The sequence below is a fragment of the Somniosus microcephalus genome, chromosome 13, assembly GCF_052327205.1.
Source record: "Somniosus microcephalus isolate GS21.2 chromosome 13, FLI_Smic_1.0, whole genome shotgun sequence".
Lineage (NCBI taxonomy): Eukaryota > Metazoa > Chordata > Chondrichthyes > Squaliformes > Somniosidae > Somniosus > Somniosus microcephalus.
The window spans coordinates 55254697-55281614 of NC_140999.1; the positions used below are offsets into that span (position 1 = coordinate 55254697).

Genomic DNA, 26918 nt, shown 5'->3' on the forward strand with positions numbered 1-26918 from the left:
GGTGTTTTTCTCCACATTAGCCACATAGACTTAACCAAATCTCCTGCTCGCTTCCCTTATTCTTTAGTATTCCTTTTTTCAATTTCCTTTTATACCAGCCTAAATAAGTCTCACGATTTATTCCCCAGACAAACTCAAGGTCAGAAAGTGGAGTATTTTTTTAATTGCTCCGTGTTTTTGGTGAATTTTAGGTGAGGAGCATTATCATGGGGAAATGGAACACCTTCGATTTTACACCCTCAGTACCAGCATCAAGCGCTCAGAGGTCAGGTGCAGCATTCTCTGCCCCAACAATGCGCCTTCTTTACATGGCCATTCTTCATGTGCGAGTCTGTGCGTGTCAGAGCCAGTAGGCCATTTGGTTGCAGGCTCACGGGGTGGGAGTCATAACCAAGCCTGAGCCTTTCCTCATGTCATGCAAAACAAGTGGCAATAATCGTAATCAGAAGCAGGGACTCTCGCTGGGTCCTCATCCAGGAAAGCTCAGAGACACCGCAGCACATTATAGCACTCACATGGTCGCTTCAGCTGGGATAGGCGAACTCGCCAGGGTCTGTACACTGGGGCATTCCTGGTCTGTAGAACACTGCAGTGTCTTTGGTCACTAAGACATGGGGGAAGTGCAAGTTTTAGCTTGTACAGAAAATAAGACCAAGGGATGGTGGTTTATCCCAAAATGGAGCACTGGGCGACAGACTAGTCCGCAAGCTCAACTTATGAACAAGTTATGTTGTCCAACCTAAGTGTATTGTGTATTCTTTGATAAACCACTGCTAACATATTTTATTTATAGAAAATGAAGGTGATTGGTATGATGGGGTGGGGGGGTGGTGGAGATGGAATGGTGTGGGCATGGCAAGTGACAAAAGCACTTGTGTGGAAACACTGCGATAGAGCAGTGGGGGGCTCAGTAATCAGCAGTAAAGTCTGGCATTACTGGATTGTTATGGCATTCTCCACCCTCTCTATGCTTCACAGGTTGTCCCCTTATGTTGGTGCTGCAGGGCCAATTGCTCCTGGTGTTGAGGGCAATCAAAGGTTTCGTAGAAACAGCATAATGAGGTCTGCCTATCTGATTTTCCCTCCTCCCCAGGTTGCTTTACTTTGTTTGGAGCCGCCCTGTGCTGTATGGCTCAGAAATGCAACTGAGGGGAGCAAGGGATGAAATGTACATCCTCCCACTCTGTGATGCTACAAGATACATTACCACTGTGCTGCCTGGATTCCTTCCTTCTACTTGCCATATTACTCATTCACTTGTTCATTCATATTCTCTCAAGAGGCAGAGCAGGTTTCTATTCTGCAACAGGCCACTACGATGTGCACAAGAGTACGTAATTCAACTCGGGATAACACCTGGCCTTCTCTTGCCTGCTCGCACTAATGACCTAGCCCAGATTAGGGGATCACTAGCCCTAACCCTACATTACAACAGTAACTACACTTCAAAAGTAGTTCATTGGCTTTAGGACATCCTGAGGTCATGATAGGCGCTACATAAATCCAAGTTTTTTCTTAACCCAGGAGCTCCCACTCCATAGGGACAACATGCTGCAGCACCAACAGCTTCTATTAATGTCTTTCAATTAGTTATATGCAGGGCTGGGGATAGGTATAAAATGAGTTGATACACAAACAAGCAGGCATTTTGAAAGGTGCACAGTACTTCAAATTATTTTGTAGAACAACTAACATACTTATCAACTACTTTGTGTCAGACCTGGAATGATTTTGAACCACTTTTTTATTTAAGGAGTATAATTTGACTGAATACATTAACACATTGCCTTGACGATCCGGGTGCTGCACGATGTACATGATAATTAAATGATTAGAATGTCTCACTTTATCCTTATCGAATAACTACAAGGAGATGTTCAGCTCTCATTGAGTTAAACGCATTTGAAGCTTCAGTTCTCTCGCTGGCAATAATAAATGCATTGCGTAGCTTCCCATCTGGTATTTTACATCTGTGCAATGGAAGGGAGAGGCTTTATTCTCTCTCCCCAAACTCCCCCCCCCCACCCTCCGCAATCCACCAACTGGCCTTTTATCATCGGGTCTCTAACATACCAATGCATATTTTATAACATAAATGTTTAATATTGATTTTTTTTTACTTTTTAAAACTTTATCTCTTTGGAATACTGATTCTTTGAACCGACCCATTCATGCTTCTGTTGAACGCATATATGTTTAATGAGGAATGGAGACTTCAGACTTTCCAGCTCAGATCAATCTGCAGTTGTTGTTCACAATCTTTGAAATCCCCATTTGCTACAGAACTGAAATGTTTACATTTATTCTTCCCTACAATGGACAAGTATTTGGATCAGATTGCCAAAGTCCCTGCCATCTGAGAACATCTCCATCTCAGCACGTCCCTCTTTAAACCCACAACGTATCTCCATCTCAGCACATCCCTCTTTAAACCCACAACGTATCTCCATCTCAGCACGTCCCTCTTTAAACCCACAACGTATCTCCATCTCAGCACGTCCCTCCTTCAACCCACAACGTATCTCCATCTCAGCACGTCCCTCTTTAAACCCACAACGTATCTCCATCGCAGCACGTCCCTCTTTAAACCCACAACGTATCTCCATCTCAGCATGACCCTCCTTCAACCCACAACGTATCTCCATCTCAGCACGTCCCTCTTTAAACCCACAATGTATCTCCATCTCAGCATGTCCCTCCTTAAACCCACAACGTACCTCCATCTCAGCACGTCCCTCTTTAAACCCACAACGCATCTCCATCTCAGCATGTCCCTCCTTAAACCCACAACGCATCTCCATCTCAGCACGTCCCTCTTTAAACCCACAACAACGTATCTCCATCTCAGCACATCCCTCCTTAAACCCACAACGTATCTCCATCTCAGCACGTCCCTCCTTCAACCCACAACGTATCTCCATCTCAGCATGTCCCTCTTTAAACCCACAACAACGTATCTCCATCTCAGCATGTCCCTCTTTAAACCCACAACGTATCTCCATCTCAGCACGTCCCTCCTTCAACCCACAACGTATCTCCATCTCAGCACGTCCCTCTTTAAACCCACAACATATCTCCATCTCAGCATGTCCCTCCTTCAACCCACAACGTATCTCCATCTCAGCACGTCCCTCTTTAAACCCACAACGTATCTCCATCTCAGCATGTCCCTCCTTCAACCCACAACGTATCTCCATCTCAGCACGTCCCTCTTTAAACCCACAACGTATCTCCATCTCAGCACGTCCCTCTTTAAACCCACAACGTATCTCCATCTCAGCATGTCCCTCCTTCAACCCACAACGTATCTCCATCTCAGCACGTCCCTCTTTAAACCCACAACGTATCTCCATCTCAGCATGTCCCTCCTTCAACCCACAACGTATCTCCATCTCAGCACGTCCCTCTTTAAACCCACAACGTATCTCCATCTCAGCACGTCCCTCTTTAAACCCACAACGTATCTCCATCTCAGCATGTCCCTCCTTCAACCCACAACGTATCACCATCTCAGCACGTCCCTCTTTAAACCCACAACGTATCTCCATCTCAGCACGTCCCTCTTTAAACCCACAACGTATCTCCATCTCAGCATGTCCCTCCTTCAACCCACAACATATCTCCATCTTAGCACGTCCCTCTTTAAACCCACAACGTATCTCCATCTCAGCACGTCCCTCTTTAAACCCACAACAACGTATCTCCATCTCAGCATGTCCCTCCTTCAACCCACAACGTATCTCCATCTCAGCACGTCCCTCTTTAAACCCACAACGTATCTCCATCTCAGCACGTCCCTCTTTAAACCCACAATGTATCTCCATCTCAGCATGTCCCTCCTTCAACCCACAACGTATCACCATCTCAGCACGTCCCTCTTTAAACCCACAACGTATCTCCATCTCAGCACGTCCCTCTTTAAACCCACAACGTATCTCCATCTCAGCATGTCCCTCCTTCAACCCACAACATATCTCCATCTTAGCACGTCCCTCTTTAAACCCACAACAACGTATCTCCATCTCAGCACGTCCCTCTTTAAACCCACAACGTATCTCCATCTCAGCATGTCCCTCCTTAAACCCACAACAACGTATCTCCATCTCAGCACATCCTTCCTTAAACCCACAACGTATCTCCATCTCAGCATGTCGCACTTTAAACCCGCAAGAACGTATCTCAATTGGAGGACATCCCTCTTTAAACCCACGATGAAACACTGACCAGGGTTTGTTTGGAAACTACAAACATTTTGACAAATTCAATTCCCTGCTGCAGAGTTTAGTGCTTGTGTTTGATGCTCTGCTCATAAAAGAGGTTTAATAATTGAGCAGCCACATCCATCGTATCTGTTGTATGCTGGCAGACCTAGGTTCTCTCAATCCAATAAGTAGAACTAAAAAATATCAAGTTCCTTGCTGCTTTTGTCTCCTTTTAAAAAACCTAACCTTAAGGCCACTTAGACACCACACTTGTTTAGAATCAAAATGTACTATGATCAGTAAAATGGTTTTACTCTAAAGGTTGAAATTCACATTAGACTGATTTAAATGGTCCACTTTGACTCTCCCTCATTTGGTAAATGGTTAATTTGACATCGTGTACATGCCTCAGTACTGTGTAAGTGGCAAGTAGATTGGGATTAACCCAAACTGAACCTGACTGAGATTTATCAAACAGAGTGATAATAGATGGCAAACCCACTGAAACACATGGAGCTGTGTTGATTGAGATACGTCAGAATAGAACAATTTTAAACTAAAATGAGCGTGACTAGACGGTCCAGATACGATCGATTGCTTAAATCTCAATGAGGCATGATCAGATGGAGTTCCAGCACTTCATGTAGGGTGAGTGAGGCTTGGAAATTTCGCCGATTTCTCATTGAATCTGATCCCAGATATTTATTAATACATGTAATAATGGATGAGGTGAAAATTGATAGGCAGGATGTACTGGAAAGGCTGGATATGCTTAAAGTGGATAAGTCGCCTGGTCCGGATGGCTTGCACCCCAGGTTGCTAAGGGAAGTGGGGGTGGAAATAGTGGAAGGGCTTGCCATAATCTTCCAATCTTCCCTAGATACAGGGGAGGTGCCAGAGGATTTGAAAGTGGCAAATGTGACACCCTTGTTGAAGGGTGCAAGGACGATTCTAGTAACTACAGGCCAGTCAGTTTAACATCAGTGGTGGGTAAGGTTTTAGAAACAATAATCAGGGAAAAAATTAACAGGCACTTGGAGAGGTTTAAGTTAATTAAGGAGAGCCAGCACAGATTTGTAAAAGGCTGATCGTGTTTGACTAATCCAATTGAATTTTTTGATGAAGTAACAGAAGGTTGATGAAAAGAATGCAGTGGATGTTGTCTCTATGGATTTTAAGATAGCTTTTGACAAAGTACCACATGAAAGGCTGGTAAACAAAATTGAGGTTCATGGAATAGGAGGTTAAGTGTCATCTTGGATAAGAAATTGGCTTAAGGACAGAAAACAGCGAGTCGTGGTAAATGGTTGTTTTTCAGACTGGAGGATGGTAGACAGTGGCGTTTCCCAAGGGTCAGTGCTAGGATCACTGCTTTTTTTGATATATATAAAAAAATGACTTGGATATTGGAATACAGACTAAAATTTCAAAATTAGCCGATGATACCAAACTTGGAGGTATGGCAAACAGTGAGGAGGATACCAATCGACTGCAACAGGACATAGATAGGCTAGCAGAATGGGCAGACAAGTGGCAGATGGAATTTAATACCGAGAAGTGTGAGGTGATGCATTTTGGCAGAAGGGATAGGGAGAGGCAATATAGACTTAATGGCACAGTTCTAAAGAGTGTGCAGGGACAGAGGGACCTGGGGGTTCATGTGCATAGATCTTTGAAGGTGGCAGGATATACTGAGAGAGTAGTTAGCAAAGCATATGGGATCTTGGGCTTCATAAATAGAGGTATTGAGTACAAAAGCAGGGAAATTATGCTGAACCTTTATAAAGCTCTGGTTAGGCCACAACTAGAGTATTGCATCCAGTTCTGATCACCACACTTTAGGAAGGATGTGAAGGTCCTCGAGAGGGTGCAGAGGAGATTTACCAGAATGGTTCCAGGGATGAGGGATTTTAGCTACAAGGTTAGGTTGGAGAAGCTGGGGTTGTTCTCCTTGGAGCAAAGGAGGTTGAGGGGAGATTTGATAGAGGTGTACAAGATTATGACGGGTTTGGATAAGGTAGACAGAGAAAGGCTGTTCCCATTAGCTGATGGTACAAGGACTAGGGGACAACGATTTAAAGTTTTAGGCAAGTGATACAGGGGGAAAGTGAGGAAGAACTTTTTTACGCAGCGAGTGGTGAGGACCTGGAACTCGCTGCCGATGAGGGTGGTGGAAGTGGAGACGATCAATGATTTCAAAAGGCAATTGGATAGGCACTTGAGGGAAACAAACTTGCAGGGCTATGGGGATAGAGCGGGTGAATGGGACTGACTGGATTACTCTACAGAGAGCCGGCACGGACTTGATGGGCTGAATGCCCTCCTTCTGTGCTGTAATGACTATGACTCTATGTAGGCCTGGGCCTTTACACATTGCGTGTGGTTGGAAGTTCTTGCTACCTTGTGATGGCATTTTCTAAACTCTACCACATTAAGGGAATTGGGAACATTGCCTTGGATCACTATTTGCAGCAATACACTATTTCACTCTAAAAGAACTCACTACAACTTCATTAGAAATAGTGAAGAGAAAACCTTCCCCTTATTTGTGTAAAGGTTGGGAAAGAAACGTTAAGCCTCTACAAAAGCAAAATACTGGGGATGCTGGAAATCTGAAATAAAAACAGGAAACGCTGGAAATACTCAGCAGGTCAGATAGCATCTGTGGAGAGAGAGAGAGAGAGAGAGTAAGAGAGTTAACGTTTCAGGTCGATGACCTTTCAGCAGAACTGGAAAAAGTTAGAGGTGTAACAGATTTAAAGCAAGTGCAGGGGCAGGGTAAGGGGGAGGGGAGGAAAGAACAAAAGGGAAGCTCTGCGATAGGCTGGAAGGCAGGAGAGATTAAATGACAAAATGTATGATAGTACAAAGCAAAAGGAGATGGTAATGAGGCAAGTAAAGAAAGAAAAGATGAGTCTCGAAGAGGTGTAAATGGGAATGGCAGAATCATCAACAGCTGCCATGTGAAAAAATAGAGGGCAGAGGTTATGGTCTGAAATTGATGAACTCAATGTTGAGTCCAGAAGGCTGTAAAGTGCCTAATCAAAAGATGAGGTGCTGTTCCTCGAGCTTACGTTGAGCTTCATTGGAACAGTGCAAGAGGCCGAGGACTTGGAGATCAGAGTGGGAGTGGAGCGGAGAATTAAAGTGACAGGCAACCGGAGGGTGGCAGAAATGGCAGAGGATGATCCGTTGAATGTGGAAGCTGGTGGGGTGAAAGGTGAGGATAAGGGGAACCCTATCGTGGTTCTGGGAGGGAGGGAGGGGAAGGGCTGAGAGCAGAAATGCAGGGAATGGAATGGACACGGTCAAGGGCCTTGTCAACCATGGTAGAGGGGAATCTTTGGTTGAGGAAAAAGGAAGACATATTGGAAGCACTAGTATGGAAGGTGGCATCGTCAGAACACATGCGACGGAGACGGAGAAACTGGGAGAATGGAATAGAGTCCTTACAGGAAGCGGGGTGGGAGGAAGTGTAGTCCAAGTAGCTGTGGGAGTCAGTGAGTTTATAGTGGATGTTTGTCGATAGCCTATCCTAGAAATGGAGACAGAGAAGTCGGAGATGGGCCATGTGAAGGTGAGGGAAGGGTGGAAATTGGAAGCAAAGTGAATGAAATTTTCTAGTTTAGGGCGAGAGCAGGAAACGGCACCAATACAGTCATCAATGTACTGGAAAAAGAGGTGAGGGAGGGGACCCGAGTAGGACTGGAACAAAGAATGTTCCACATATCCCACGAAGAGATAGGCATAGCTAGGACCCATGCGGGTTCCCATAGCAACACCTTTAATTTTGAGGGAAAACTGGTATTGAGTCGCATTGATGAGCAAGTTCCTGATTACAACTATTATTGTTAAAGATGCGATATTTGTTCAATAAAAATGTGTAGCATAGCATGAATAGTAAGAATGCAGCTTCTGTGTCACACAGATCCTCAGAAGCAATGTCATGTGTAATGAATTAAAGGACTGATAAGTGCAGCAGAGGCTAACTGCCCAGGATACCTTTCAAATGGCAATGCACATCTGCCTTGCCATTTCCCCAAAAGCTGGTGTCATCAGCTTGTTAAACGTTAAGATTGCCAATGTACAAATGATAAAATACCGCACTCAGCCACAAGCCCCATTTACAAGCAGAACGCAACTGCTCGTTCTGTGACTTGACTCCACTGCTATCACAAAAGCTCCAGTTTTTTTCGTGTTAATGGTTTGATTGCTACAATTAATTCATATTTTAATTCCCTCGCTTTCCCTCCCTGAAGGTGTGGACTCTCATCAGCGTACAGTTCCATAGGCATTGGCTGCCCTCTGGCACCTTGCCAAACCAGCCGTTCTTCGTATTAGCTTGGACCGAGAATATCAGCAGTTCATTTCACTCTAGATTGACAGGGTAGATGCTGAGAGGTTGTTTCCCCTGGCTGGAGAGTCTAAAACTAGGGGGCATAGTCTCAGGATAAGGGGTTGGCCTTTCAAGACTGAGATGAGGAGGAATTTCTTCACTCAGAGGGTTGTGAATTTTTGGAATTCTCTGCCCCAAAGTGCTGTGGATGCTCAATTATTGAGTATATTCAAGGCTGAGATCGATAGTTTTTTGGACTCCAGAGGAATTAAGGAATATGGGGATAGGGCAGGAAAGTATAGTTGAGGTCGAAGATCAGCCATGATCTTATTGAATGGCGGAGCAGGCTCGAGGGGCTGTATGGCCTACTCCTGCTCCTAATTCTTATGTTCTTATAGAGGGCATCAGAGCCAGAGCACTTTCCATCAGGTCTCACTTGGTAGCAGTCACGAGCAGAAATCTTAGCTGTATTACTCCTCTCCCTAGCCAGAGTGCTGAAACAAATTGTAGTGCCACCGCTGCGGCCCCAAATAATCTAACTCAGCGAAGAGTAATTAAACCTGCAACCTCTGGTCTATACAGCTTCGTGCCACACCAGTCAGCAGCTTTGTGCAGTAGGCCATAGAGGGAGTTAAATTCTGATTTTTATAAAGAGTCATATTTCCAAGTCAGATCATGTTTTGACAAGTGTCAGCAGTAGCTCAGTGGTAGAATTCTCGTCTCTGAATTAGAAGGTTATGAGTTCAAGTCCCACTCTGGAGACTTGTGTCCATAATCCAGGCTGACACTCCAGTGCAGTACTGAAAGGAGGAATGCAGGGAGTGCTACACTGTTGGAGGTAGACATAAAAGATCCCATGACCTATTCGGAAAGAGCTGGGGAGTTCTTCCTTGGGTCCGGGACAATATTTATCGCTCAACCAACACCACTAAAAAAAACCAGATGATCTGATCATCATCAAATTGCTGTTTGAGGGACCTTGCTGTGCACAAATTGGTTGCCACGTTTCCTACATTACAACAGTGACTTTTCTTCAAAAGTACTTCATTGGGTGTAAAGTGCTTTGGGATGTCCTGAGGTCATGAAAGGTGCTATATATATGCAAGTCTGTCTTTCTTTAAGTGTGTGACATTGAATCTCAGTTCTGGTGTGATTGTTGTCATTATGGTGTGCCCTTCATTACAGAGATGCCTGGATTAACAAATCAAATAAGGCTCACAGATAGCTGCAACTATACTGCACTGGACTCCCATTTGGGGACATAACTTGAATCCAAGCCCCATTTGTGAGCAGACCGTCTTCTTAAATGGGTGAGTTTTGGCATCAGTCTCAAGTGGGCCACCAGTGCAGCTTTTCCAGGTACCAGTACTAGACTTTTGTCAGCAATACAGAGGTAAAAACAAGAGACCATTCGAGTCGAACCTAGATGTTATAATTTCCACACCACTTACAATTGTTGGCCTTGACTTTGACAGCACAACACATACCAGAGGTTCATAAGCATGTGAGTAACAATTAACAAGCTAAATCATAACAGAATGCGTAATGTAGGTTTTGAACTCACCAGCCGTGCTTTCACACGCTTGGGTAGCTCCTCGTCCAGTGTGAAAATATCTTCTCTCTTCAAGGTCAGCTGAGAGCCTCCCTCAAACTCCACCTAAACCGCAAACAAATAATCAGGCAAATGACCACTTATTGCAACTTAAGGCTATTACATCATTTTAAATCCCTCCATGGCCTCGCCCCTCCCTATCTCTGTAACCTCCTCCTCTGCCCTACAACCCTCTGAGATTGCTGTGCTCCTCAAATTCTAGCCTTTTGTGCATCCTCTATTTTCATCGTTCCTAGGCCCTAAGCCCTGGAATTTCCTCCCCAAAACTCTACCTCTCGCTCCTCCTTTTATGGTGTGCCTTAACACCTGCTCTTTGATCAAGCTTTTGGTCACCTGTCTTAACATCTCATGATGTGGCATGGTGTTAAATTTTGTTTTTAAAATCGCTCATGTGAAGCACCTTGGGATGTTTTACTACATTAAAGGCGCTATATAAATGCAAGTTGTTGATGCTGATTCTATTTTCTGACACTAGGTGGCAGTAGATCACTGGATAAGTATGATACCTTGAAGAATTTCTAAACATGCTGAAGAAAACTAGTGGCAGAGAATGGAACTGCAGCAAATTGCTTCTGAAAAGATGATTTTCAAAGCTCTGTTTCAGCAAAAAAAAAACACACTATTAGTTTCTGTCCCTCTTCAGGCTTCCAACCATTCTTGACTAACTAGGTACTCGGGCAGTTGCTCTTGATTTTGTCACTTAAGGGTGCATGAGTGTGATGTTGGGTAATTCTCTTACCAAGTCTGTGCTTTGTCCTCCTGATAAAGAAGCCTCCCTCCCAGCACTAACTGCCTTACCCTACTTTATCGGTACATCTATCTCTGAACGTTCCTTGCTTGCTCCTGTTAAATTCTGAATAGATTTCCTTACACTTGCTTCCTCCTCAGTGTTGAAATTAAGACTCATTGCACCATTACCCAGTCTAATTCATTCTCTCCTGGGACCATAAAGCTCAATAACTGCTAACCTTCCATAGTCATCCCTTTCTCCTACAAACCACAGGCCTTTAAAACCACTACACTCTGGATCTAACTTATCATCTCTCCTTCTCTTCTCAATTCTGGTGGAGTCCTGCACTCTACTTTTGTCTCTTCACCATAGTTTAAAAAAAAATAATAATGTAACTTATAAAAATTAATAGTTTAGAAACATAGGAACAGGAGTAGGCCATTCAGCCCCTCAAGCCTGTTCTGCCATTCAACTAGATCATGGCTGATCTGTATCTCAACTCCATCCATGGTTCCATAAGCCTTAATACCCTTGCCTAGCAAAAATCTATCAATCTCAGTTTTAACATTTTCAGTTGACCCCCAGCCTCAACCGCTTTTTGGAGGGAAAGAGTTCTAGATTTCCACCAACCTTTGTGTGAAGAAGTGCCTTCTGGCATCACCCTGAACAGCCTGGCTCTAATTTTAAGGCTATGCCCCCTTGTTCTGAATTCTCCCACCAGAGGAAATTTACTCTTATCAAATTCTTTAATCATCTTAAACACCTCAATTAGATCACACCTTCATTGTCTGTACTCAAGGGAATACAAGCCTACTCTACAACCTGTTGCCTTAATTTAACTCGTTTATCCCCAGTATCATTCTGGTGAATCAATACATCCTTCCTGAGGAGCAGTGCCCAGAACTGAATGCAATACTCCAGATGGGGTTTAATCAGAGCTCTGCACAGCTGGAACATAACTTCCACCCCTTTGTATTCCAGCCCTCTTGAGATAATGCCAACATTCCATTAGCCTTTCAAAAATGTTTTGTACTGGCTTTTAGTGATTTCTGTACTTGGGCCCCTAAATCTCTCTGCTCATCCACTGTTCCTAGCTTTTCGCCATTTAGAAAATACTCTGATTTATCTTTCTTGGGTCCAAAGTGGATGAACTCACACTTTCCTACATTAAATTCCATCTTCCACAGTTTTGCCCACTCACTTAATCCATCAATATTCCTTTGCAACTTTCTGCTTCCATCTACACTATTTACTGTGCCACCTAACTTAGTGTCGTCAGAAAACTTGGATATACGGCTCTCTATTCCTTTATCCAAGTCATTTATAAATAGTGAAGAGCTGAGGCCCCACCCAGTACAGATCCCTGGGGAACACCACTAGTCACATCCTGCCAATTTGAGTACACACCCCTTATCCCTACCCTGTCTCCTACCTCCTAACCAATTCCCTATCCACCTAATAAGTTGCCTCCAATTCCATGCACTCTCATTTTTGTTAACAGTCTCTTATGTGGAACCTTATCAGATGCCTTCTGGAACTCCATATAAATAACATCCATAGACACTCCCTTATCCACATTAGTTACTTACTCAAAAAAATTAACTAGGTTCGTTAGACATGACTTACCCTTTACAAATCCATGCTGATTCTCTGATATTTGTCCAAATGCTCAGTCACTCTGCCCCAATAACAGATTCTAGTAACTTCCCCATAACAGACTTTAGACTAATAGGCCTATAATTTCCTAGTTTATCTCTCCTCCCCTTCTTCAATAATGGAGTAAACATTGGCTGTTTTCCAATCCAAGGGGACAATTCCTGAATCGAGAAAGTTTTGGAAGATCATGACTAACGCATCAATAATTTCCTCACCTACTACTTTTAATACTCTGCGGTGGAAACCATCAAGTTCTGGAGATTTGTCCATCTTTATTCTCATTAGTTTCTTCATCATATTGAATCTAGTTAGTTCCTCCCCTTGATTTATTTTTATTTTTCCTTTTCTCTCTGGTACTCCACATCCTCTACTGTGAAGACTGATACCAAGTAGCTGTTCAGAAAGCCTGTCATGTCCCGATTTCCAATTACAGTATCACCTGTGTCTGTCACTAAGGGGCCCACATTACTCTTGCCATCCTCTTTCTATTAATATATTTGTAAAAACCTTTAGTGTTGACCTGGAAAGCCCACAAGCTTTTTCTCATATTCCTTTTTGGGGCTCTTTCCACTTTCTTTGTATCCCTTTGCTGTTCTTTATATCTCTCCCGCTCCATGGGATCTCTACCGTTCTTTGCTCTCCAATAAGCCCTTTCTTTTAGTTTTATACTATCTCTCACTTCCCTTGTTGACCAAGGTTGTTTAATTACACAAGTAGAGCTCTTGCCCGTTAGCAGATGTACAAGTCTTGTATTCTACAAAATACTTTTTTTGAACACCTCCCACTGTTCATCCGTAGTTTCATCAGTTAGCAGTTCTGCCCAGTCTATTGTGGCCAATTCCTGCCTCATCCCTCCAAAGTCAGCATTACCTAAATTTAAAGCCTTGGTTGTATGGCTCACCCTTCCCCCTCTCAAACCTAATATCAAATTCTATCGTATTATGGTTATACTGTTAGCTCAATGTTCCCTTACCATTAGATTATTGACTTAATTCAGGCTCGCTACTCCTTATTAAATCTAAGATGGCCTGTTCTCTTGTTGGTTAAAGAACATATTGTTCCAGAAAACTGTTCCAAATGCACTCAAAAAATTCGCAGCCTTTGGGACTCGAGCTTTCTGGTTCTTCCAGTCTATGTGAAAATTAAAGTCTTCCATTATCACGTTGCTTCTGCAACAAGCTTCTCTGATCTCCACATTTATGTATCCCGCTACTTTATCACTGCTATCTGGCGGGCTATAAACAACTCTGACCAAAGTCTTGCATCCTTTTCTATTCTTCAATTTTACCCACAGCGTTTCTACTGCCTGCTCACCCTTACCGATTACCCCTCTTTCTACTGCTGTGATAGTGTCCCTCATCAATATTGCTACTCCTCCTCCTTTTCCAATTTCTCTGTCCTTTCTAAAGACCTTATAACCTGGAATATTTATCTGCCAGTCATGTCCAGCTGGTAGTCAGGTTTATAGCAGAATTTCTAGAAAAGGGAGAAAAATCTTCACAAAGAATGGAATGCCACAGAGGAAGAGGCAGGACAGGTTCTAAAGGAGGTTAGCAAGAGGGACTGTTCTCCGGCTCTCGAAACCTAAAATTTTAAAAATAAAAACTGAAACCAAATGTTCCCTCTTGGAATTAGAAAGGTGACGTGGGCCCCTGATAATCGAAAGTCATCTTGTTTTAAGACAATGTGCAGTTAGTGGATATTTGAGCAAGGAAAGGGCAGTGTACAGGTGTGGCACTGGTCTGCATGGCTCGGTCAGGAAGGAACACTTGACATAAAGCTTACCTGATAGTTGTATCTGACCTGGGAACCAACAAACTTTGCGCTGTACACCAGACTGTCAGTCCATCGTACCTGGATGACTTCGCCCTCTGTGGGTGAACCATGCTGCACGCAGTCCCTGCTCTGTACAGAGAGTAATGGAACATATCAGGGGCAGCACAATCATGGCAGAGCATACTGAACAAGAATAGGTTATTGCCATGAAATTCAGTTCAAAAAACTGGCAATGACAGCTTGGACCACCTTTGAACCAAGTAATAAAGCTCCTCCTCTTGCTAAAAACAGGATTAAACTTGCTGATTCTAATCACTGAACACTCAATGCAAATTTACATTTGTGACGACTTTGTGTCAGAGAGTTAAAAGGTAAGATTGACATTAGATCTGTACTTGCAGGGTGTGAATCACTTATCACTTGTACCTCCTACAGTCAGCCTATGGTGTGCAGATATTCTCTGCAATTGCTGGAGAAACTACATTTTGTGAGGAAAGAAATTGATCCCAGGTGTCCTGCAAGGAACTTGCCAGGAACCTAATTTAGACAGGGATGATGAGGGACTTCAGCTATGTGGAGAGACTAGAGAAGCTGGAATTGTTCTCCTTAGAGTAGTGGACACAGATTTAAGGTAGTTGGCAAAAGAACCAGAGGGGCGATTAGGAGAACTTTTTTTACGCAGCAAGTTACAATGATCTAGAATGCACAGCCTGAAAGTGGTAGCAGCAGATTCAATAATAACTTTCAAAAGGGAATTGGATAAACACTTGAAAACATTTGCAGGGCTATGGGGGAAGAGCAGGGGAGTGGGACTAATTGGATGGGTCTTTCAAAGAGCCGGCACAGGCACGATGTGCTGAATGGCCTTCTTCTGTGGTGTAAGATTCTGTGATTCTAGACATCATCATGGTGCTGTATTGCAGGTGGGCAGGTATGCAGCCAACCTCCTCCCAGAAATCAGGCAATGCTGCACTGCAACACCAACTGCTGGGAACTGTGCATGAACAGCTTAAAAGGGAGCTTCCCTGCTAGTGAGGAACCTGGTCACTGCTCTGTCTCCACAATGGCAGAACTGAGAAATTGTTTCACTGGCCACTTCAACTGGGAAAACATCCTGAAAAAACAATGATAGTTTTTGTCCTGCCAAACATGGGTCGTGTCTGGGAGAGCATTTTTGGCTTTATAACATTGGAGTGAAGAGCCGGAGATGGGAGAAGGGGGCAGCAACTCTGAGGCAACGAGCTGACAGTATCACTAGAAACATATTGCACAACCAATGTTCCCTCTTTTTTTGTACTGAGCGGGCCACAAACTCCTTTGAGCGCGACCTTTTTGCCCATGAGAAAATTTTTAAAAACAACTTTTACGACAGCAGCAGCAACCACTTAACAGCACATATACAGTAATGCTATATTACCACCCCACCGTCTCAAATCACGAGACAATCAGACAAGGTTCTATACAAAGTTAACATAACGTCTCTGCTTTTGATCCTCTAGAAATGAGCCCCATTGCTTTATTTGCACTTTTATGGCTTTTTTAACCTGCATTGCTACTTTTAAATGATATCCCTTTGCACCTCTGCTCCATTTAGACTCTTATTTTCCAAGGAGTAGGTCGCCTCCTTATTCCTCCTACCAAAATGCACCACCTCACACTTACCTATATTGAAATTCATTTGCCATTTACATGCCCATTCTGCAAGTTTGTTTACGGTAGAATTAATTAAAAGCTTTTAGTTCGTTATGTACAAACTCTATCTAAAGAAATTTACCTGTCAGAAATGACTGGGATATAAAAGAACTGCCTAATAATGTATTAACACTCAGAAACATCACTCAGTTACATGGTTATGCATCAACAAACAATCCAAAAGCCCAAGGTGAGCTGAAAGAGGCATATCTATTCCTGCAATTTGTATTAATTTTAAAGTTTTCAACGTATTAGCCCATCCCTCATGTCACTATAGCAATGGCTGCACAAGCAGCAGGAGCAGCGGCTTTCCTATGGCGCTGACGTGCTGTACGTCCACATAAGTGATTCGAATATTAATCACAATGCAACCAGACACCCAACAAATATAAAGTGCTGCAGTTCTTTAGTTCACATTATTAAAAAGAATTGAACAAAAACAGGTATCCGTATTTCCAACTTCAATCACTTCCATTAATAAACGTGGTCTTCTTGAACCAGCACACCTGCCACGTAACATGTCAGAAATGCAGCACTTATTCACTAGTGCAGAAAAATACATACACAATTTGCGTCACCGAATTAAAAACAGAAAGCAGGAAAAGCTATGATTTAACAGAAATAAACATTCATCTTCCTTCCTGGACAGGAGAGCCAATCAGACTGACTTGGAAATGTTTACTAATATGTTGACGTAAAGATGTTAATTTACGAATTTCACTTCTAATGTTTTTCTCTCAAACATTCTCCACATTATTGATCCCTGCTCTTATCACAAAAAGTGTTGAATTATTTTAGGTACATCCCAATTTAATTAGTGGAAAACATAAGATCAGAAATGGGAGCAGGAGTAGGCCATTCAGCCCCTCGAGCCTGCTCCGCCATTCAATAAGATCGTTGCTGATCTGATCCTGGCCTCAATCCACTTTCCCACGCTCTCCCCATAACCCTCGACTCCCCTGTAGCTCAAATATCTGTCTATCTCCACCTTGAATATATTCAATGACTCCACCTCCACAGCTCTCCGGGGTAGAGAATTCCAAAGATTCATGACCCTCAGAGAAGAAATTCCTCCTCATCTGTTTTAAATGGGCGTCCCCTTATTCTGAAACTATGCCCCCTAGTTCTAGATTTCCCCACGAGGGGAAACATCCTCTCAGCATCTACCCTGTCAAGTCCCCTCAGAATCTGATCACCTGTTATTCTTCTAAACTCCAAGGCGTATAGGCCCAACCTGCTCAACCTTTCTTCAAAAGACAACCCCTTCATCTCAGGAATTAACCTAGTGAATCTTCTCTGAACTTCCTCCAATGCAAGTACAGGAAACTCTTGTTTAAACGGCACCTAAATATCCGGAATTCTCTATTAACCGGCAAAATTCTCGCTCCGAAAACACCTCAATAACCGGCAATGTTGCCGAGTCCGAGTCTCCCGCGGTGGCCGAGTTAGTCAGTGGGGGTAGTTCTCCAAACTGCCACTACTCGGCTTCTTGGCGCTGTCTGGAGTCGGAACACCTCAAAACCCTTGTAACAGGAGTCTGACTCTCCTGCGCTGTCGGTAGTCTCTTCTGATCCACCATTTTACAGGGGTACTGTGTGTCTCCCACGCTGCTGGTAGTCATTGCATTGCATTATGGAAATCCCAAAAGTTGGTCCAAGCAAAAGGAAGAGAGTGGTGTTAACTTTAAAACAGAAAATCGACATATGCCAACGACTAGAAAGGGGAGAGAAGCGTATCAACATTATGAATGAATTCAAAATCGGTTCGTCAACAATCTACGACATCAAATCGCAGAAGGATAAGCTGCTCAAGTTTTATTCAAGCTCGGAGACATCTAAAGGTGTAGAGAAACGGCGTATGCTTCGTGAGCCTAAGCTTGAAGAGCTGGATACCGTGCTTTATGAGTGGTTTTCTCTTAAGCGTTCAGAGGGTGTTCCAATTTCCGGACCCATGCTAATCGAAAAAGCGAAGGATTTCTACGCAAAGATGGAGCTCACTGACAAGTGCGCTTTCTCCGAGGGATGGCTAACGTGCTTCAAGGTACGGCACAGGATACGACGACTCGATATTTCCGGGGAGAAGGAATCAGCTGATCACGACGCCACAGAAGAATACTGCGATTATTTCAATCGGATTGTGCAGCAACATGATTTGTCGCCAGCACAGCTATACAATGCCGATGAAACTGGCTTATTTTGGAGGTTTTTGCCAGAATCAATGCTTGCTGGGGTTAGTGAGGCTAATGCTTCAGGTTACAAGAAAAATAAAGGTCGTGTAACTGTGCTAACATGTGCGAATGCTGCTGGATCACACCGGGTTAAACTTCTTGTTATTGGGAAGTATAAAAATCCCCGTGCATTTAAACATGTGAGGCACTTACCTGTTGAGTACAAAGCTCAAAGAAATGCTTGGATGGATAAGGAAATCTTTTCGAATTGGTTCCATCATATTTTTGCTCCATCTGTGAGGGAACATTTCCGTAGAATAGGGAAACCTGAAGATAGCAAATGCATTTTATTGCTCGATAATTGTAGAGCCCATCCACATGAATCCGAGCTGGCTTCAGGAAATATTTTCACCATTTATTTGCCACCAAATATAACTTCTCTCATACAACCCATGGACCAGGGCGTTAGCCAAAATCTCAAGTGTCATTACAAGACTTCCTTCCTACGTAAACTGGTAAGCCAAGATGACAATATTCACGCATTTCAGAAGGAATACAATCTTAAAGATGCCATCTTTAATGCTGCATGTTCCTGGAACTTGGTGAAAGGTCACACTTTGAGACAAGCCTGGCGCAAATTATGGCCTTCTGTAATGTTTGCTGAAGGTTCTTCAGAGGAGGAATTTCATGGGTTCAATGTTCGTCCCAAGAGGAGTACAATAATGGAAATGGCTGGCATGGTGAAAAATGTAGGCCCAGCAAACTCTCTACATCACCTCAGTGAAAGTGATCTTGAGCAGTGGGTTGATGCAGATGGAGAAGTTGCTGTTGCGCATATGCTAAGTGATGATGAAATAATGGAGAATGTTTTGAATCCAAAGAAAGAAAAGGAAAGTGAGATAGAAAGTGAAGAGGATGAGGTTTCTGAAGAGAAGATGATTTCTTGGGCTAAAGCTGCAGAAGAATTTGCTCCATTCCTCAAATTTGCTGAAAGGTCCTTGCTATTCTGCCCAAGAAGTTATGCACCTCCATATTCTGCATTCCACCTTTCTACAAAAAAGGCAAGAGTCCACTAAGCAAGCAGACATCCGGGACATGTTTAGGAAAGCTTCCAAAAGAGTTGAAGCAGTGGAAGTGCCTGAAGAATCTGTTGACGTGCATGATCCTGATGACCCAACTGACATGGATATTCCTGATGAACCAGTTGACTTGGAATAAGTGTACAGTCAACCACAGTACTTTATACTGTACAGTCGTTTATAAGTTTTGTTTTACTGTTAAGTAAGTAAAGAGTTATGGATTACCCTCAACTGGCAGTACTGTACTTAATCAAGCATCTTCCATCATCCATGTAACACAACATTCTGTAGGTGAGTACTCAATTACTGTATACTGCACATTTCTTGATTTTTTAAAATTTTTCTTTGTTAAAAATAGCCTTGGTAGATGACCTTCTCCGTCATCCGGAAATTTTGATAAACCGACAACACGCCGGTCCCGGATAAAAAAAAAAGTTTCCTGTATATCCCTCCTTAAATAAGGAGACCAAAACTGTACGCAGTACTCCAGCTGCGGTCTCACCAGCGTCCTGTACAGTTGTAGCAAGACTTCCCTTCTTTTATACTCCATCCCCCTTGCAATAAAGGCCAACATTCCATTTGCCTTCCTAATTACTTGCTGTACCTGCTTGCTAACTTTTTGTGTTTAATGTACGAGGACCCCCAGATCCCTCTGTACCGCAACATTTTGTAGTCTCTCTCCATTTAAATAATAATTTGCTTTTTTATCCTTCCGACCAAAGTGGATAACCTTACATTTTCCCACTTTATACTCCATCTGCCAAATTTTTGCCCATTCACTTAACCTATCTATATCCGTTTGCAGACTCTTTGTGTCCGCCTCACAACTTGCTTTCCCACCTATCTTTGTATCATCAGCAAATTTGGCTACAGTACACACGGTCCCGTCATCCAAGTCATTAATATAGATTGTAAATAGCTGAGGCCCCAGCACTGATCCCTGTGGCACCCCACTAGTTACAGTTCGCCAACCTGAAAATGACCCATTTATCCCGACTCTTTGTTTTCTGTTAGTTAGTCAATCTTCTATTCATGCTAATATATTACCCCCAACCCCATGAACACTTATCTTGTGCAGTAACCTTTTATGTGTCACCTTATCGAATGCCTTCTGGAAATCCAAATACACTACATCTACTGGTTCCCCTTTATCCACCCTGCTCGTTACATCCTCAAAGAACTCTAGTAAATTTGTCAAACACAATTTCCCTTTCGTAAAACCATCTTGACTCTGCTTGATTGTATTATGATTTTCTAAATGTCCTGCTATTACTTCCTTAATAATGGATTCCCGCATTTTCCCAATGACATTTGTTAGGCTAACTGGTGTACAGTTTCCTGCTTTCTGCCTCCCTCCTTTCTTGAATAGGGGCGTTACATTTGCAGTTTTCCAATCCGCTGGGACCTCTCCAGAATCCAAGGAATTTTGGTAGATTATAACCAACTCATCCACTATCTCTGCAGCCACCTCTTTTAAGACCCTAGGATGTAGGCCATCAGGTCCCGGGGACTTGTCAGCCTTTAGACCCATTAGTTTGCCTAGTACTTTTTCTCTAGTGATAGTCATTGTTTTAAGTTCCTCCCTCTCTCTCCCCAGTCTCAGTCTCTCTCTCTCTCTCTCTCTCTCCAGCCCCAGTCTCAGTCTCTCTCTCCAGCCCCAGTCCCAGTCTCTCTCTCTCCAGACCCAGTCTCTCTCTCTCATAGAAACATAGAAGATCGGAGCAGGAGTAGGCCATTCGGCCCTTCGAGCCTGCTCTGCCATTCAATGAGATCATGGCTGATCATCCAAATTCAGTACCCTGTCCCTGCCTTCTCCCCATATCCCTTGATCCCTTTAGCCTCAAGAAATATATCCAACTCTTTCTTGAATATTTTTAATGAACTGCCTCCACCGCCCTCTGTGGCAGAGAATTCCACAGGTTCACCACTCTCTGGGTGAAGAAATTCCTCCTCATTTCAGTCCTAAATGGCTTACCCCTTATCCTTAGACGATGACCCCTGGTTCTGGACTCCCGGCCATCAGAAACATTCTTTCTGCATCTAGTCTGTTCAGACCTGACAGAATTTTATAGGTTTCGATGAGATCCCCTCTCAATCTTCTAAACTCCAGTGAGTATAAGCCCAATTGACACAATCTCTCCTCGTATGTCATTCCTGCCATCCCAGGTATCAGCCTGGTGAATCTTCGCTGCACTCCCTCCATGGCAAGAACGTCCTTCCTCAGGTAAGGTGACCAAAACTGCACACAATACTCAAGGTGCGGTCTCACCAAGGCCCTGTACAACTGCAGCAAGACATCCTTGTTCTTGTACTCGAACCCTCTTGCTACGAAGGCCAACATACCATTTGCCTTCTTAACCGCCTGCTGCACCTGCATGCTTACCTTCAGCGACTGGTGCACAAGAACACCCAGGTCTCTTTGCACTTCCCCTTCTCCCAATCTATTGCCATTCAAATAATAATCTGCCTTCCTGTTTTTGCCACCAAAGTGGATAACCTCACATTTATCCACATTATAGTGCATTTGCCATGTTTCTGCCCAATCACCCAACCTGTCCAAATCGTACTGGAGTTTCACGACATCCTCCTCACAGCATACCCTCCCACCCAGCTTTGTGTCGTCTGCAAATTTGGAGATATTACATCCAATTCCCTCATCCAGATCATTAATATATATTGGGCCAGTAATTCCGTTCCCAACGCGCGAGTACGGACGGTGTACTCACGCGTGTGGCCGGAGGAATTGCCGGATTCCAGCATGCACAGCGCATGCGCGGGAAACCGGCATTTCCTCTCCATCGAACTAGTCCTGTGCGCACGCGTTGAACTTCCTTCGTTTTGACAGGTCTGCGCGTGTGCAAGGGCCTGGACTTTTTGGAAATGAAAAAAGGAGGCGTAAGTAGTGGATTCTTGAAGGTAAGCGGTCTATTATTTAAAATTATTACATTTTTTCCACAGCTTCATTGTTTTTAAGGACTGTACAGTAAGGTAAGTTTATTTTTAGACCCGAATTTGTAAAAAAGAAAATTTTCCAAAAATTTTATTAATTGTTTTAAATAATTTTTTTAAGTTATTTATAGTTTATTTAATTATTGGGATTTTTTTAAAATTTTAATTAAAGTTAAACTAGTCTTTTGGGCGCCCGTACTTTTCATGAGTTTGACAGTCTTTACTATCAAACTCATGAATGAGTTTCCCCTCCCCTGATTGGCTGCAGAGTGCTCACCTGATCCCAGCCGGCACATCGCACTAACTACGCCGCTGGATCAGGTAAGCACATCGCGCCGACATCTGAACCGGGCCAGTGACAGGAAATGCAAGCAGGCCCGGGCTTCAGATGTCAGCGCGCAGGGCGAGTGCAGATCGGGGGCTTGCACGCGCGGCAAGCTCCCGATCCTAATTTCAGGGCCATTGTGAACAGCTGGGGTCCTAGGACCGATCCTTGCGGTACCCCACTAGTCACTGCCTGCCACTCGGAAAACGACCCGTTTATTCCAACTCTTTGCTTTCTGCCTGCCAACCAGTTCTCTATCCAAGTCAATACCTTGCCCCCAATCCCATGTGCCTTAATTTTGCACGCTAACCTCTTATGCGGGACCTTATCGAAAGCCTTCTGAAAGTCCAAATACACCACATCCACTGGTTCTCCCTTATCTATTTTACCAGTTACATCCTCAAAAAATTCCAGTCGATTAGTCAAGCATGATTTACCTTTTGTAAATCCATGTTGACTTTGTCCGATCCTGTCACTGCTTTCCAAGTGCTCTGCGATTACATCTTTTAAAATGGACTCTAGCATTTTCCCCACTACCGATGTCAGGCTTACCAGTCTATAATTCCCCGCTTTTTCTCCGCCACCTTTTTTGAATAGTGGGGTAACATTAGCTACCCTCCAATCCATGGGTACTGTTCCAGAGTCTATCGAGTTCTGGAAGATGACCAGCAATGCGTCTACTATTTCTAGGGCCACTTCCTTAAGTACCCTGGGATGTAGATTATCAGGCCCTGGGGATTTATCGGCCTTCAGTCCCATCAATTTTCCTAACACCATTTCCCTACAAATACTGATTTCTTTCAGTTCCACCCTTTCATCAGACCCTATGTTCCGCGGTATTTCTGGGAGGTTATTTGTGTCCTCCTTTGTGAAGACAGAACCAAAATATGTATTTAGTTGGTCTGCCATTTCTTAGCTCCCCATTATAAATTCCCCCAATTCTGACTGCAAGGGACCTACGCTTGACTTCACCAATCTTTTTCTCTTTACATATCTATAAAAGCTTTTACAGTCAGTTTTTATGTTCCCTGCAAGCTTACTCTCATATTCTATTTTCCCTTTCTTAATTAATCCCTTTGTCCTCTTTGTTGAATCCTAAACTGCTCCCAATCCTCAGGATTATTGCTTTTTCTGGCCAATTTGTATGTCCTCTCCTTGGATCTTATGCTATCCCTAATTTCCCTTGTTAGCCACGGTTGACTCACCTTTTTTGTTTTCTTTTTATGCCAAACTGGGATGAACAACTTCTGTAGTTCATCCATTCGGTCTTTGAATGTTTGCCATTGCCTATCCACCGTCAACCCTTTGAGTGCCATTCCCCAATCAGTCCTACCCAACTCGCTCCTCAGACCATCGTAGTTTCCTTCCCCCACCCCCCAGTCTCTCACTCGCTCGCTCTTCCCCCACCCCCCAGTCTCTCGCTCGCTCTTCCCCCACCCCCCAGTCTCTCGCTCGCTCTTCCCCCACCCCCCAGTCTCGCTCTACCCCCACCCCCAGTCTCCCTCTTCCCCCACCCCCCCTCTTCCCCCACCCCCCCTCTTCCCCCACCCCCCCAGTCTCCCTCTTCCCCCACCCCCCCAGTCTCCCTCTTCCCCCACCCCCCCAGTCTCCCTCTTCCCCCACCCCCCCAGTCTCCCTCTTCCCCCACCCCCCCAGTCTCCCTCTTCCCCCACCCCCCAGTCTCCCTCTTCCCCCACCCCCCAGTCTCCCTCTTCCCCCACCCCCCGTCTCCCTCTTCCCCCACCCCCCAGTCTCCCTCTTCCCCCACCCCCCACCCTCCCTCTTCCCCCACCCTCCCTCTTCCCCCACCCCCCACCCTCCCTCTTCCCCCACCCCCCACCCTCCCTCTTCCCCACCCCCCACCCTCCAGTCTCCCCCCCCCACCCTCCAGTCTCCCCCCCCCACCCTCCAGTCTCCCCCCCCACCCTCCAGTCTCCCTCTCCCCCACTCTCCAGTCTGCGATTCCCCCTCTCTCCCCTTTCGATCCCCGATCTTCTTCCCCCCCCCCCAACAGATCCCTTGACCTCCGCACGAAAGCGTGGCCCAACTGGATATTGCGCTCGCTTGGCTCCGGTACATCGCGAGCTGGCACAGAAGGCTGCAAAGGCAAATAATCACAGCACGAGGGATTCTCCCGCTGTCCAGCTAAAAGGTCAAAGTTCAAGGGAGAAAACCAAATCCCTCCCGGCGTTACACAGTAACCCATTAACCATCAGAACACACACTTCAAGAGCTGCAATTGGGATCTGCTTGGAGGTTGCAGGACTCACAAGGGACTCTGTCTGGATTCCCGGGGCCATCGTGTATTGGGTCCCTCCCCCGCTCCAGCTGCTGTCCAGCTCTCTGCGCGGGAGCTCAGGGATTAGTATGCGCGCGTGCACCTTAGAGGGACCAGTGTGCAGAACACGAAGGAAATTCGACTTGTGTGTTCTTTCCAATCGTGATTTGGTATCGATCTACTAAATGAGTTTGATCACAAACGTGGGGGGATTCATCATGTGAGGAATCACAGGCATAAACCTGCACCCTATTACTCTCTGTAGACCCAACATACTATGCACCAGATGGCACTAACAATGAGCTGCCTGCCATTACAATGTCCGGGCCACAGCCAGCGTATATCGTCTCCAATATATTACCTGAACCCAACCATTTATTATTTGTTAAGAAATCTGGCAACGATCTATACTTTTATATGAATATCAATACTTTTTTTGCTTTACTGTGCCACATTACTGAATACCTTTATTAGGATTATTAATGGGTCTATGACCTCTCCTACAAAAAGATCCTCTTAGCCAAGAGAATATCGTAAAGGTGTGGCCAAGGCTTCAATTCAATTTTATTTGTCATATATGCAGCAGACGTGTGTACTGTTGTATGTTAACCGGTAAAAACACCTCCAAACAAATAACTGAGTCAGTAGAAAAGGCTGTCCACTTACAACAATATTTTCTGGGTATACGTTGTCACTGTATGAGCCATCTTCAAAATTGATTTCGTAAAAGGTCTGTGCTGCACTCCCGATCAATTTGCACTTGTAGTAAAGTCCATTTTGGTTTTTTGCGATGACCATCTGACCTAATGACACAAACCGAAGATCTCGGTTTTGCTAAGTTTATGGGAGGGGGAGGGTTAAGAGAAGAAAAAAAAGGGAGACAATTGAGTATACACAGAACATTTAAAAAAGATATTTAATCTTGTTAAGTTTTCTACCTGTTAACTGGTAAGGTAGAGAACTACCCAGTACATAGATTATTTCATGAGTGCGAAAGAATTCAATTCTCATAAAAGCTTTTCAAGAATTTTATAATGAGTTGCTCTCTTCCAAAAATGTACATTTCTGATGAAATGTTCCTAATTTCGCTCATCCCCATTGTCTCCCTCGTGTGGTCACCCTGGGTGGTTCACCTCCAGAGCCCCATCTCCCATCAATTACTCTCTGTTCCAGGGGTGTCCCAGCTTCATGTCCATGTGATGTTCAAAGCTGCAAACCATGGAGCCTCAAGGGCCACATCTAAAGTTTAAATCCATGGGCCCATTAATGTGTTCTGAATTAGAACCGAGTGCTAAAGTTAGCCCTTTCCAATCCTTCAGGCCCACACAATTCAAACAGTATAAAGTAACAAATAAGAAATAAGTGTAAATAGGACTGATTGCCTGGGGTTCGAGAACTGGATTACCAGGGCTCAAAAACCACAAGTTTGACAACCCTGGCTTTATTCCATTGCTACTCCTATGACAATATCCTTATGGACCACCTCCAGACTTCACTCATGGCCCATGTGTTCCATTCCTCCATATTCAGTGATCATTTATATTCAATGCACGTGATCAGATAAGCTACAGTTTAGATAATTGGTAAACAATTCTCTTTAGTCACATGACTGGTGGGACGACTCAAGTTGTGAAGCAGGGTTGTTTGACCATTCACAAATTATTGAAGGAGAGGTGTGTGATATCACCAGAATACACATCCATTCATGGTGCAGTCTTGCAGCCCGCTGTCCCTATGTACTCACAGACGAAGGCCGAGATTTTACGAACCTCGGCGGGTCCGTGGCAAGCAATGTCGGTGGTGGGTCCTGACCCCGCTGCTGGCTCCATCCCGCTGTGTAAAATGACTTGCCGTTGATTGGGCTTGTTAAGCCCACCCAGCGTGTTTCCCGGCCAATTAGAGAAAGCAGGTCTGGTGACGTCATTTAATGACGCATCATCAGCCAGTTTCCTTAAAGGCACACGTCCAAATTAATTTTGACATTTGTGCTGTCAGTGTTCTACACTGAGGTGCTGCAAACACTGACAATGACTGCTCAAAGGCACAGGGCTGCACACAGGCTCTCCCATGACCCCCTCCGTATGCTTATAGAGGGAGTCACAGCACGGAGGGAGGT

At 44.3% G+C, this 26918-nt stretch overlaps 1 protein-coding gene across 4 annotated transcripts in view; it reads right to left on the reverse strand.

Moving 5' to 3' along the window:
• Positions 1–26918, reverse strand: part of kdm4b (lysine (K)-specific demethylase 4B) — a 594368-nt gene that overhangs the window by 6182 nt on the left and 561268 nt on the right. For all 4 annotated transcript variants that reach the window (XM_086004915.1, XM_086004916.1, XM_086004917.1 and 1 more), the window contains 3 exons: positions 25469–25636; positions 14322–14441; positions 10103–10195 (listed from right to left, as the gene is read on the reverse strand). In XM_086004915.1, the coding sequence (XP_085861041.1) occupies positions 10103–10195; positions 14322–14441; positions 25469–25636 (381 nt within the window). The remainder of the gene's footprint in view (positions 1–10102; positions 10196–14321; positions 14442–25468; positions 25637–26918) is intronic.